At 32.2% G+C, this 15,685-nt stretch overlaps 1 protein-coding gene across 18 annotated transcripts in view; it reads left to right on the top strand.

The window, feature by feature from the left end:
• Positions 1-15,685, top strand: part of LOC105466141 (catenin alpha 3) — a 1,883,635-nt gene that overhangs the window by 1,799,424 nt on the left and 68,526 nt on the right. For all 18 annotated transcript variants that reach the window (XR_011607352.1, XR_011607354.1, XM_071068753.1 and 15 more), the window contains one exon: positions 5,008-5,113. Coding sequence is in view for 16 of the 18 variants with exons in the window: in XM_071068753.1 (XP_070924854.1) it covers positions 5,008-5,113 (106 nt within the window). In the remaining 2 variants the exon portion in view is untranslated. Of the gene's footprint in view, positions 1-5,007; positions 5,114-15,685 lie in introns of those variants that run through there.

Raw genomic sequence — 15,685 nt, 5'->3', positions numbered from 1 at the left:
AAAAAAAAGATGGAGACGGGCTGAATGGATTTGAAAACAAAAACTAAAACCAAAAACAAGGACCACGTGACCCAACTATCTACTGCCTCCAAGAAACTCACTTAACTTGTAAAGACATATAGAATGAAAGTAAAGGGATTGAAAAAGATATCTTGTGCAAACAGAAACCAAAAGTGAGCATAAGTATCTCTATTTATATCTGATAAAAACATATTTAAGTCAAAAACAGTAAAAAAGAGACAATGAAGGTCATTATATTAAAGATAAAGGGATACATCAAGCAAGAGTATATAAAAATTATAAATACATATGCACCCAATATGAAACCATCCAGATATATGAAGGAAATATTATTGCATCAAAAGGGAGAGATGTACTCCAATGCAGTAGTAATTGAGACTTCAACACTCAACTCTTAGCATTAGAGAGATCATCCAGAGAGAAAATTTAAAAAGAAACATTGTATTTAAACCGCACTTTAGACCATATTGAACTAAGAGGCCAATCTACAGAGCATTTTATTGAACAGTCGTAGAATATACATTTTTCCCATAAGCACATAGACATTCTGTAGGATTGACCATGTCAGGCCACAAAGCAAATCTTAACAAATTTTTAAAAAGTTTTTAAAAAGTTAATAGCATACCAAGTATCCTCTTATGCCACAATCAAATAAAACTAGAAATCAATAAAAAGAGGCATTTTAGAAGTTGTACAAATACATAGAAATTAAACAACAATCTCCTAGACAACCATCAAGTCAATGAAGAAATTAAGTAGGAAATCAAACAAGTTTCTGAAAAAATGAAAATAAAAACACAATATACCAAAACCTATAGGATAGAGCAAAAGCAGTGCTAAGAGGGAAGTTCATAGCAATAAATTGCTACAATAAAAAAGTAGAAATGTTTCACATAAACAACCTAATGATGCACACATCAAGGAATTAGGAAAGCAAGAACAAACTAAATCCAGAATTAGCACAAAGAAAGAAGTAATAAAGATCAGAGCAGAACTAAATGATACAGAGACTAAAAAAAAAATACAAAATATCAATAAAGCAACAAGTTGGTTTTGTGAAAAGATAAAAAAATTAAATAACCTGCTATCTAGACTAACCAGGAAAAGAGAGAATACCCAAATAAACAAAATTACAAATGTAAAAGGAGGCATTACAATTGACATCACAGAAATGCAAAAGATCATCAGACACTATTATTAACAGTTAACATTTACAAACTGGAAAACACAGGGGAAATGAATAAATTCCTGGGATCACAAAACCTACCAAGATCAAGTCTGGAAAAAATAGATAATCTGAACAGAACAATAATGCATAATAGATTGAATTAGTAACAAAATGTCTCCCAATGAAGAGAAGCCCAGAATTGGATCCTTTATTGCTGAATTCTACCAAACTTACAAAGAATAACTAACATTGATTTTCCTCAAGCTGTTCCACAAAATTGAAGAGGAGGGAATTCTCCCTCTTTCATTTTATGAGGCAGCATTATCCTCATACCAAAACCAGACAAGAGTACAAGAAAGAAAGAAAACTATAGGTCAATATCCATGATGAATGAGACATAAAAACCTTCAACAAAATACTAGCAAAATGAATCAAACAGAACACCAAAAAGATAATACATGTTAATCAAGTGGGATTTATCCTTGGGATGCAAGGATGACTCAATATACACAAATCAATAAACATGATATATCATATCAAAAGAATGAAAGATTAAAAAATGTGATCATCTCAATAGGCTCAGTAAAAGCATCTGATAAAATTCAAGATCTTTTCATGATAAAAACTTTCAAGAAACTAGATTTAGAAGGAACGTACCCCAATATAATATAGGCCATATATTACAAAGTCACAGCTAACATCATACCGACTGGGGCAAAGCTGAAAGCCTTTCTATCAAGATCTGGAACAAGATGAGGATGCCCACTTTTATAACTCCCTTTCAAGATTCTAGTACTGAAGGTTATCAGCCAGAGCAATCAGGAAAAAGAAAGAAAAGGCATCCAAATTGGAAAAAGGGAAGCCAAATTGTCCCTCTATGAAATGAAATTATCTTATATTAAGAAAAACCTAAATTCTCCACCAAAACACTCTTAGATTTGGTAAATTAAGGAAAGTTGCAGAATACTAAATCAACATACAAAAATCAATAGCATTTTTATACATCAGTCTGAACAATGTGAAAAAGAAATCAAGAGGCGATCCTGTTTAAAAGAGCTACAAATTTAAAAAAGCCTAGGAATAATTTTAACCAAACAAGGAACGACCTCTACAAGCAAAACTATAAAACACTGGTGGAAGAAATTGAACAAGACACAAAAAATAAAAAATATATCTCATGCCCATAGATCAGAATAATTAATATTGTCAAAATATCAATACTACCAAAATAAATCTACATTTTCAGTGGAATTCTTTCAACAGACAATGACATTCTTCACAGAAACAGAAAAAACAATCCTAAATATTACATATTAATAGAACCACAAAAGTCCCCAAATAGCCAAAGCAATACTGAGGAAAAGAACAGGAAAAAGGACATGACACATCATACTACCTGGCTTCAAAACATATAATAAGGCTATATAACCAAAAAGAGCATTGTATGAGCATAAAAATAGACACATAAACCAATGGAACAGAATAAAGAACCCAGAAATAAATCCACACATTTATAACTAACTGATTTTCAACAAAGTTGGGAAGAACAGACACTGGGGAAAGGATGGCTCTTCAATAAATGGTGCTGGGAAAACAGGATAATCATACTCAGAAGAATGAAACTAGCCCCCTGTCTCTCACCATATACAAAAATCAAATCAAGATCAGCTAAAACCTAAACGTAAGATCCAAAATTATAAAACTACTTGAAGAAAACATAGGGGAAATGCTTCAGGACATTGGTCTATACAAAGATTTTATTGCTAAGTCCTCAAAAGCACAGGCAAGATAAAAATAGGCAAATGGGACTATATTAAACTAAAAAGCTTCTGCACATCAAAAGAAATAATCAACAGAGTAAACAGCCTGTTAAATAGTAGAAAATATTTAATATTTGAATTATTTAAATATTTAATATTTAAAAATATTTGCAAACTGTTTTAGTAAGGGCCTAAAGTTCAGAGAATACATGGAACTAAATTCAACAGGAGAAAATAATAATCATCCCATCAAAAAGCGGGCAAAGGACATGAATAGACATTTCTCAAAAGAAGACAAATGACCAACAGGTATATGCAAACATGCTCAACATCACTAATTAGCATGAAAACACAAATCAAAACTACAATAAGATATCATTTTACCCCATTTAGAATTACTATTATTAAAAGGAAAACAAACAAACAAACAAACAAACAAACACTGGCAAGGGTATGTTGAAAAGGGAACTCTTATACACTGTTGATGGGAATGTAAACTAGTATAGCCATTATGGAAACCAATATGGAGATTTTGCAAAAAACTAATAGTAGTACTAATGTATGATCTAGCAATCTCACACCTAAGTATTTATCCAAAGAAAAGCAAATCAGCATATCAAAAGGATATTTTATTTTTAAAATATTTTTATTGTAGTATTATTCACAATAGCAAAGATGTGAAATCACCGTAAGTGTTCATCAATGGATAAATGGATAAATAAAATGTGGTTTTATTTACACACACACACACACACACACACACACACACACACAAAAAATGAACACTCAGCCATAAAAGAATGAAATCCTAACATTTACAACAACATGGATGAGTCTGGAGGACATTATGCTAAGTGAAATAAGTTAGACAAATATCATGTTCTCCTCCATATGTGAGAGCAAAGAACATTGCTCTCGGAGGCAGAAAGTAGAATGATAGTTATCTGAGGCTTGGCATGGTGTTTGTTGGGAATTGGGGGGATAAGAGAGGTTGGTTAATGGGAGCAAACATACAGTTAAAAGAGCAATTCAAATGTTCAGTAGTAGAGTAGGATGACTATAGTTAAAAACAATGTATTGAATATTTCAAAATAGCTAGAAGACTTCAAATATTTTCAACAAATAGAAATAATACTTGACATGATGGATACCCTAAATACCATTACTTAATCATTACACATTCTATGCATGTATAAATAACAAAACAATACATGTACCCCATAAAAATGAATGAATTTTACCATCAATAATTTTTTTTAAAAAATAACTAAAATATGGCAACAGAAAAAATGTGAAATATTAAAAGTCAGCCTGCTGATAAAAAATGAACTGTTGGATACATATAATATCCAAAATAATATGTTTCTCCCTAGAATCAGAAAAATACTTTTGTCTTGAGGTATCTAGTTCTATGAAGGGTATCTCTAGGTTGAGTTTTACTATAATAAACACCTGGGAATGAAGATCAAAAGGTCTTCATCTTCTCTGGTGTATTTCTTAACACAATAGGCTGGCATTAAAAAAAATTATTTAATACTGGAGTCTAATAGTGATCTTTTCAAAATCAAAATATTAAAACCAGCAGCCAGCCAGGCGCGGTGGCTCACGCCTGTAATCCCAGCACTTTGGGAGGATAAGGCGGGCGGATCAAGAGGTCAAGAGATCGAGACCATGCTGGCCAATATGGTGAAACCCCGTCTCTACTAAAAATACAAAAATTAGCCGGATATGGTGGCACGTGTCTGTAGTCCCAGCTACTGGAGGGGCAGAGGCTGGAGAATCGCTTGAACCCGAGAGGCGGAGGTTGCAGTGAGCCGAGATTGCACCACTGCGCTCAAGCTTGGCGACAGAGTGAGACTCCGTCTCAAAACAAACAAACAAAAAACCAATAGCCGTTCTTTGGGATGCAAATCTTTTACATATGCGGGTGGATGGATGGATAGATTTATACATTTTTTCATGAACCACCATAGCTAACGTTTATTTTTTCATCAACACCACAGCTAATATAATATATATATATTATTATTATATATATATATATTTTTTTTTCCCCAGGGGCAAAGGACCACTAAAGCATACAACCGATGTGATCTATGCAGCGAAAATGATATCAGAATCAGGATCAAGGATGGATGTCCTTGCTCGGCAGATTGCTAATCAGGTGAGTTACTTACAAATGGACGTGGTAAAAGTTCATGCTAACTGCTCTTTGCCATTAGAACATTGATTTGGGCAAAGTTAAATTTGTACTCTATTCAACCACTTTTTCTAAATTATAATTGAATTTCTAATAGTATTAATACACTAGGTAATGGACGATTATAAGGAAGCTTAATTATTTCTTAGGGCAGTTTTTATTTTAGCTTAAAATATACTCAAATTATTTCTAGTATCAGTTCTTCAGCATCAAATATGCACAATTAATTTTAATCAATTGTAATTACAAAACCGAGTTTTGTTGTTGTTGATACATTATATTTCCTTCTTTCTTTTATGGTTATGTATTTTTAACATTTATTTTCATTATGTTTTATTTTTAAATGACATATAATAATTGCATTTGTAGAGTACATATATTTCTATACATGTATACACTGTGTATTGATCAAATTAGGGAATGGGCATATACTATTCCTCAAGCATCTATCATTTCTTTGTTTCGAAAACATTCAAAATCTTCTCATATAGCTATTTTAAAATACACAATAAAGTAGTAACTATAGTCAGCCTACTATGTTATAGAAGACTAGAATTTCTTCCTTCTATGTAACTGTATTTTTGTACCTTTAATCAACTTATTTTTATATTCCCCTCTCCACTACTCTTCTCTGCCCCTGATAACCATTATTCTATTCGTTAATTCTATGAGATCAACTTTTAAAACTCTCACATATAAGAACATGTGGTACTTGTCTTTCTGTACCTGACTTATTTCACTTAACATAATGTTCTCCAGTCTTGGTCATGTTGCCACAAATGACAGGATTTCATTCTTCTTTGTGGCTGAATATTCCATTGCGTTTGTATACCACATTTTGTTTATCCATTCCTTCATTGGTGGACAATTAGATTGATTCTAACTAACTGATTGACAGTTAGATTGTGAGCAGTGCTGCAGTAAGCATAGGAGTGCAGCTATCTCTTCAACATATTGACTTCCTTTTCTTTAAATAAATACCCGGTAATGAATTGCTGGATCATATGGTAGTTCTATTATTAGTTTATTATTAGTAGTAGTCGTTTTTAAAGAAAATTCCTATTTTCCATAATGGCTGTACTAATTTACATTCCTACCAGCAGGGTATAAGAGTCCCCATTTCTCTACATTCTTGACAGAATTTATTTTTTTTCTTTCAATTATAGCGATTTTAACTGGGATAAGATAATATCTTATTGTGGTTTTGATTTGCATTTCCCTGTTGATTAATGATGTGGAACATTTTTTCATATAACTATTGGCCATTTGTATGTCTTCTTTTGAGAGATGACTACTCAGATCATTTGCCCATTTTTAAATTTGTTTTATTCTTCTGTTGATTTGTCTTATGTATTCTGTATTTTAGTCCCTTGTCAAATAGTTTGAAAATATCTTCTATCATTCTATAGGTTGTCTTGTCACTCTGTTAATTGTTTTCTTTGCTGTGCAAAACCTTTTTAGTTTGATATTATCCCATGTGTTTATTTTTACTTTTGTTGCCTATGCTTTTGAGGTCTTAGCCATCAAATCTTTGCCAAAATCAGTGTTCTGAAGCCCTGTGTTTTCTTCTACTAGCTTTATAGTTTTGGATTTTATGCTAGGCCTTTATTTTGATTTGATTTTTCCATATGGTGAAACATAGGGGTCTAGTTTCATTTTTCTGCAATAGATATCCAAATTTCCCACTACCGGTTATTGACTATCCTTTTGTCAGTGTGTGTTCTTGACACTTGCTCAAAATCAGTTGGCTATAAATATATGAATTTATTTTTGGGTTCTCCATTCTGTTCCAGTGGTCTATGTGTGGGTCTTTTTATGCTAGTATCATGCAGTTTTAGTTACTATATCTTTGTAATATATTTTGAAGCCAGGTAGTGTGATGTTTCCAGCTTTTCTCTTTTTCTCAGGATTTCTTTGGCTATTCAGAGTCTTTTGTGGTTCTATGTAAATTTTAGGATCTTTTTATTCTATCTATGTAAAAAATGTCATTGGTATTTTTCTAGAGGTTACACTGAATCTGTATATTGCTCTGGGCAGTATGGACATTTTAACAATATTAATTCTTTCAATACATGAATAGAGGATATCTTTTTTGTCTTCTATTTCTTTCATCAGTATTTTATAGTTTTATAGTAGAGATTTTTCACCTCTTTAGTTATATTGATTTCTAGGTGTTTTGATTTTTGTAGCTATCAGAAATAGGATTGCTTGCCTGATTTCTTTTTTAGATTGTTCACTATTTGTGTGTAAAAATGCTGTTGATTTTTGCATGTTGATTTGATATCCTTCCACTTTATTGAATTTGTTTATCAAATCTAAGAGGTTTTTTTGTTTGTTTGGTAGAGCCTTTAGGTTTTTCTTAATATAAGATCATGTCATCTACAAACTAGGACAATTTGACTTCCTCCTTTCCAATTTTGATACTCTATATTTCTTTCTCTTAGCTAATGGTTCTAGCTAGGACGTTCAGTTCTATGTTGAATGAAAATGGTGACAGTGGGTAGCCTTGTCTTGTTTCAGATCTTATAGGAAAGGCTGTCAATTTTTTTGCTTATTTTTGCTCTTCAAAAATCAATACATATTAAAATGTTATAATGGTAGGTTTTCTAGGTTGACAATATATTCTAATGTAATATTTAAAATTCAAAGAAAAATACTATTTAGTAGAGTACTAAAGATAATACTAAAGATACAAAATGTATAAAGTGCATAATTAATATAGAGACTGGTGTTTATAAACATTTTGGTTTCCTTTTTTTAGATTTCTCATGTTTATTTCAGTATTTCTAAGCAGCTGCTACATCCTTAGAATTATTTTACACTTTAATTGAAAAATCTGTTGCTTTCATTATTGTGTTGAGATATTCAATTAATATTTCAGACTGGGGTATAATATAATTTTGTGGCTTTTATATTGTGTTCAACTTCATAGTACATATTTATTTCCCTTTTGGAAAAAAAGGGGGATTTTTTGCAACTATTTCATATTATTTCTTGCTTATATAGTCAGAGGGAAAGGTTTTTGGGCTTCTTTTTATAATGATTACTATTGTTCAGTATGCTTATACTCTCTTTCTTGGATAATGAAGCACTCTCTCCTATTAAATATTGTATTTGTGGATATAAGGAATAAGAAACAAAGACTAATTATAATAAACTAATAACATTCCTAATATTAAAGAACACATGTCTTTCCATGTTACTTTATTATAAAATTTTATTAATCCTGTTTTTTTAGCATTTAGTATTTACGGCAAAAACAAACTCTATCCTAATATAAGTCAAAATTTCTGAGTTTGATTATGTGACTGAAGCCTATATATGCCCATAGTTTTCTTTATTTTAGAATTTTATTGCATTCAGTTTTATGAGAGACACTAAATCTTAGTGAAAGAAGTGAAACCATAGTACATTAGACATATTTACATGTATTAATAACTTTTTAACTACTGAATGCTTCCTACCATTTTTTCCTTTTTACTTTGAAACACCCAGTTTTCCAAGTTGACATAATTGTGTCACGTTGAAGGCTTTTTTTCTTATATTGATAATCTTTCATTGGATCAGGTTGCCTTGAACTAGGTACTTTTATAACATGATTTTATCAAACTATGTCATTGTTTTTAGCATTATTCAAATGGCATGGGAGAAAGCAAAAGTATCATCTTACTTCTGAACAGTTTTGACATTTTAAAAGAAGCTTAGAGACGTAGTCACTGACTAATAAAGAACTATAGATGACTCTTTTTAGCCTTTTCCATTTCATACATAAAATAGTTTCAAATTAATTACTTTTGTTCTGAAGAAATACAGTTCTAAGCAATCAAAATTGAGAATGAAGAAACTGACTCAGTTATTACAGTGACCATCTAGGGAGGTTGTCTATGAATGTGCTTCTGACATTATTATTTGATAGATTAAGAAATTTTAGGCAGAAAATAATATCTGAAATTGATTATGAAATGCAATTGAGTAATGTAAGCAACATGATTTTCAGTGTCTATGTATATTATGAAAAAAATCTGCTGGAACATTGGTTGCTTTCTCTTTTGATCAATTTAATAGTTCAAAAATAATACATTCTAGTTTTAATTTTTGCTGGTGTGTCAGAAGGTCAAACAGTAATTTCCATTCCAACTAACATTAGATTTGAAATTATATCTATATATTTAAATTATTTAAATGTATGTTTTTATATATCATCTATTACATATATTATTAGACCAATTTAGTTACATTCTGTAAAGTTTCAGAGTTAAAGTTCATATGTAGAAAGAATGAAGCAGAATTGGATTAGCTGATGCTTCTCATTCTGCTTGCTTGGCCTTTTTATTTTTATTTTTCACTTTTCCTTCCTCCATTGATGCCTTAAGAGCATATTTATTGTGTGTGTGCCACACACAATTCACTACTCTGGCACTGGCATTAGCTAGTTAGAAAGAGAAGAACTAAAACCTTCCGCTTAAGTTTATTTTTCCCAATCATCCAACCGTCTCAAAATGGCGGTAGCTTAAGTATGCCATCTAGGACATATTTAAGTCTTGTAGAATTTTAGCACAAATTTTGTCTCCTTTAGACAGTATCCTTGTATAAAACAAGATTGTTATAGCTATTCTTAGCTATAACAATTCTTAAAAATTCTGCTTGTGAATTAAACAGAATAAGTTGGAGAAGTAAAATACGAATCCAAGATTTCAGGCTTTCGGTACGTATTTTTTTCTATTTCTGTACTCTACATTGTAATTAATCATATTAGCAGATATTCTAAATTAGACAAAGTAACACCTCATAAGGTGGGGATAAAGCACAAAAAGATTTTAAATAGTTATAGAAGCAGTATAACCTAGATCGGAAGGAGACAATAGGAGCCAAAATAAAATTAACATCTGCTAAAGGTGTTTTGCACCAGGACAGAATAGTATTAGACTTTCAGAACACCGGGTGATATTTAAGGAGCCTAATTACTTCCTCTTTGTAATTTTGCCAAAGCAAAGATATCAAGGCTAATAACTGGACATTCACACCTAATTGTAACTGAGCACAATTGAAATGAACTTTTGGTGTTAACTACATTGACAGGTAGTTCTAGTTCAAGAAAAGATGATTTTAAAAAACCAAAGTAAGAAGTATAAACCAAGTCACACAAAATGCACTCCATTATGAACAAAACAACCTACGAGTATAATTTATGTTAATATTTTACAAAATATTCTTGGAGGCTGGCCTTATTTGAATTGTTTCATGTTTATATTATAAGAGGCAAAAAAAAATATTTCAATGAAACTATACTACTGAGAAGCTTCTGGAGCATTCATTATATCATGATTACACAACGCCTAAGGATATAATTCCTAGATATGCCTTGTGACAATATGTATATTTTAAGGGTACTACCTATCTGGAATTTATTTCCAGCAGAGATTTTTTTTTAACATTTTTTTTTTCAAGAGGTTTTTGGGAAACAGATGGTGTTTGGTTACATGAATAAGTTCTTTAGCGGTGATTTCTGAGATTTTGGTGCACCCATCACCAAGCAGTGTACATTATACTCAATGTGGAGTCTTTTATCCCTCACCCCCCCTCAACCCTTTTCCCTGAGTCCCCAAAGTCCATTGTATCATTCTTATGTGTTTGCATCCTCATAGCTTAGCCCCCAATTATAAGTGAGAGCATACCATGTTTAGTTTTCCATTCCTGAGTTACTTCACCTAGAATAATGGTCTCCAATTCCATCCTGGTTACTGCAAATGCCATTAATTCATTCCTTTTTATAGTGGAATAGTATCCCATGGTGTGTGTGTGTGTGTGTGTGTGTGTGTATGTGTGTGTATATATATATATATCTCACATTTTCTTTCTCCACTCATTGATTGATGGGCATTTGGGCTGATTCCATATTTATGCAATTGCAAATTGTGCTGCTATAAACATGTGTGTGCAAGTATCTTTTCCGTATAATGCCATTTTTCCCTCTGAGTAGATACCTAGTAGTAGGGTTGCTGGATCACGTGGTAGTTCTACTTTCAGTTCTTTAAGGGATCTCCACACTCTTTTCCATACTGATTGTACTAGTTTACATTCCCAGTAACAGTGTAAAAGTGTTCCCTTTTGACTGCATCCACGCCAACACCTTTTTTTTTTTTTTTTTTTTTTTTCTGATCATGGCCATTCTTGGAAGAGTAAGATGGTATCTCATTGTGGTTTTGATTTGCATTTCCCTGATAATTAGTGAGTTGAGCATTTTTTTCCTGTGCTTGTTGGCCATTTGTATATCTTTTTTTTTTTTTTTTGAGAATTATCTATTCATGTTCTTAGCCCACTTTTTTGATGAGATTGTTTTTTTCTTGCTGATTTGTTTGAGTTATTTGGAGATTCTGAATATTAGTCCTTTGTCAGATGTATAGATTGTGATGATCTTTCTCCAACTCTGTGGGTTTTCTATTAACTCTGCTGATTATTTCTTTTTCTGTGCAGAAACTTTTCATTTTAATTAAGTACCATCTGTTTATCCTTGTTTTTGTTGCATTTGCCGTTGGGTGCTTGGTCATGGAGTCTTTGCTGAAACCAGTGTCTAGAAGGATTTTTCAGATATTATCTTCTAGAATTGTTATGGTTTTAGGTCTTAGATTTAAGTCTTTGGTTCATCTTGAGTTGTTGTTTTTTGTTTTTTTTTTAATGGGGTGAGAGATGAGAACCCACTTTCATTCTTCTAAATGTGACTAGCCAATTATCCCAGCACCATTTGTTGAATAAGGTGAGCTTCCTCACTTTATATTTTTGTTTACTTTGTCAAAGATCATTTGGCTGTAAGCATTTAGCTTTATTTCTGGGTTCTCTATTGTGTTCCATTGGTCTGTGCACCTATTTTTATACCAGTACTATGCTGTTTTGGTGACTATGGCCTTATAGTATAGTTTGAAGTCAAGTAATGTGATGCCTCCAGATTTGTTCTTTTTGCTTAGTATTGCTTTGGCTATATGGGCTCTTTTTTGGTTCTATATGAATCTTAGGATTGTTTTTCCTAACTCTGTAAAGAATAATGGTGGCATTTTGATGGGAATTGCATTGAATTTGCAGATTGCTTTTGGCGGTATGATCATTTTTACCATTTTTACAATATTGATTCTACCCATCCATGAACATGGGAGTGTTTCCATTTGTTTCTGTCATCTATGATTTCTTTCAGCAGTGTTTTGTGGTTTTCCTTGTAGAGGTCTTTCACCTCCTTGGTTAGGTATATTCCTAAGTATTTTATTTTTATTTTTTACAGATATTGTAAAAACGGTTGAGTTCTTGATTTAATTCTCAGCTTGGTCACTATTGGTGTATAGCAGAGCCACTGATTTGAATACATTAATTTTTTATCCTGAATCTTTGCTGAATTAATTTACCAATTCTAGGAGATTTTTGGAGGAATCTTTAGGGTTTTCTAGGTATATGGTCATATCATCAGCAAATAGCAACAGTTTGACTTCCTCTTTACCAATTTGGATGCCCTTGATTTCTTTCTCGTGTCTGATTGCTGTGGCTAGGACTTCCAGAGTCCTGTTGAAGAGAAGTTGTGAAAGTGGGCATCCTTGTCTTGTCCCAGTTATCAGGTGGAATGCTTTCAACTTTTCCCCATTCAGTATAATATTGGCTGTGGGTTTGTCATAGATGGCTTTTATTACCTTAAGATATGTCATTTCTGTGCTGATTTTGCTGAGTGCTTTAATTATAAAGGATTTTGTCAAATGCTTTTTCTGTGTCTATTGAGATGATCATGTAATTTTAAATTTTTTTTATACGATGTGTCACATTTATTGACTTGCAGATGTTGAATAATCCCTTCATCCCTGGTATGAAAACCCACATAATCATGGTGGCATATATATATGCCAGCATATATATATATATATATGCTGTTGGATTTAGTTAGCTAGTATTTTGTTGAGGATTTTTGCATCTATGTTCATTAGGGATATTTGTCTATAGTTTTCTTTTTTTCTTTTTTTTTTTTTTTTGTTATGTCCTTGCCTGGTTTTGGTATTAGGGTTATACTGGCTTCTTAAAATGATTTAGAGAGGATTTCCTCTTTCTCTATCCTGTGGAATAATGTCAGTAGGATTGGTACCAATTCTTCTTTGAATGTCTGATAGAATTCAGCTGTGAATTTGTCTGGTCCTGGAATTTTTTGTTGTTGGCAATTTTTAAATTACTGTTTCTATCTCAGTGCTGATTATTGATCTGTTCAGAGTTTCTGTATCTTCCTGGTTTAATCTAAGAGGGTTGTATATTTCCAGGAATTTATTCATCCCTTCTAGGTTTTCTAGTTTATGCATGTAAAGGTGTTCATAGTAGCCTTGAATAATCTTTTGTATTTCTGTGGTATCAGTAGTAATATCTCCCATTTTGTTTCTAATTTAATTTATTTGGATCTTCTCTCTTCTTTTCTTGATTAATCTCACCATTGGTCTATTGATTTTATCTATCTTTTCAAAGAACTAGCTTTTTATTCCATTTATTTTTTGTATTTTGTTTGTTGGTTGGTTTCAATTTCATTTCGTTCTGCTCAGATCTTTGTTATTTATTTTCTTTTCTGGCAGCAATGTTGATAATTAGATTAGTTCTCCAGATTAATAAACTCCTACGTTATAAAAATAAAGGCACAGAAAGTTCTCAAGAATTAAGCAAGACTAAATGACTAAATGTATACTGAAATATTTGATCTGTTTGCATCTTTCAGGTAATAGTGAATCTCCTGTTCTAAGAGATGCTGCTGTACTATTTTTCGCTTTATCAAATGTGTGGCTTTTTTTTTTTTTTTTTTTTTTTTTACTGAAACAGTGTTTTAAATGCTCCTAGGGTGATTATCTATTCAGGTTCACTTCATGAATAGTTACAAAACTATGTAACGAAAGAATAAAGTGTTCTAAGGTCTAGGTGGAAGAAGCTATTTTATATAAATGGAGAAGAGGAAGGATGAGCAAAGTTTCTTCTTGTAGTTGGCTGGCTATCTTTAACCAAAAATTCCAAATAACCAGAATTTGTCTGAGTTACCTTTCCACCATCTTTTCCATATCCTTATTTTATGTACAGGATAATGCAATTTTATGAGTTTGTTTCAATCGAAGTAATTCTTTGAATGACCAATTTCAGGCATCAGGGAGAGGGTGACACTTTTGAGTTATGATCTATTGCGTAGGACACTCCTTTCTTCTGAGAATCTCTCATGGGTGTAACATAAAGCTGAAAAGTAGCTTGAGTCATAATTTTACATCTACTAAAGTAAAGGAGCTTTGTTGAATATGGAAAGCATCTTGTCTTTAATTTGTATTGTGTTCAAAGTGTATGTCACTTTCTCAATGGCTATATGAGCAAACCAAGTTGAAAATAAAAATGAATTTGAAACAATTCTTAAACTCAAGACAATTTCAGCCTAAATATGGACAAAATACGATAAGCTTTTAACAGCATATATAATTTCTGGTAAAAACAACCTTTATTCATTGAGATACGTCATGCACCATAGTTTCCCAAATATAACTCTCATAAATCAACATGTCCAGTCTTGGACATACCATATGAGACAATGTTATCCTCTACCACTGACATTATAACAGAGTTCCAGTGTATTTTTAATCATACTTCTGTGGGTACCTTCTCTGTTCTGAGTGTCAGAAACCCGAATTTGCTAAACAGCAGCTCTCATAGGCATAGCAAAGAAAAAAATACTCAAAATATATTGAAGTTTCTAGGTGTAGAATAAGCACAAATTAATGGCTGACCAGATTTAAGAGATGGAAAAGAGGAAAAAAGGCATTCTTCAGTGAGATAGTTAATACAAAGAGAAAAATAGGTGAATAGGTGAGTAGGCAAGATAATGAGTGAAACAGCTGAGAGATAAATGTGTTGAGTGTGAAATGTTGATGAGATGCTGAAATGAGATGGACAAATGCAGTAGTCATATGGATTGTCTGACGGAGCTGGATGATAGAATTTTGTAGTTTGTGTTGTGTAAGTGACAGATGAAGCCAGAGCACTGTCTGCTGTTGTCCAAAAAGAGGATGAAAGTAAAAAAAAAAAAAATGCTCAGGAATAAAAGATGAGAGCAAAAACAGGTGTAGGCAAAATAACAACAAAAATTGCTTACAAAGGAGGCTGCAAAGGTTGGTATAAACTAGCAGAAAATCTAGGAGGAAACATTCATGAAAATTAACATTTATGAGAATCAGTAACAAAGATCTAAAAGCTCCAGAGAGGTGATATAAGGGAAGAACTGCAACATATATAATGAATGCGGTAATTATAAGTCCATTAGTGATCTCAATGAGATAAAATTCTGTGGACTGGAGGAGTTGAAAACAGTTCTTAGCCTGATAAGGAAAGGAAGAATCTTCACTGAAACATTTTAGTAGGCATATTCATAAACAAAAAAGGAGAGATGGGATTTGAAGCAGGATTTTCCTTTGAGGGACATGATAGAGTCAGGAATCAGAAAAAAAAGGTATTAACAGTAGGGGAAAAGATGGGATCATTGATGATCTGTGAGGCTGA

The sequence above is a fragment of the Macaca nemestrina genome, chromosome 9, assembly GCF_043159975.1.
Source record: "Macaca nemestrina isolate mMacNem1 chromosome 9, mMacNem.hap1, whole genome shotgun sequence".
Lineage (NCBI taxonomy): Eukaryota > Metazoa > Chordata > Mammalia > Primates > Cercopithecidae > Macaca > Macaca nemestrina.
This window is presented reverse-complemented; position numbering and strand designations above follow the sequence as displayed.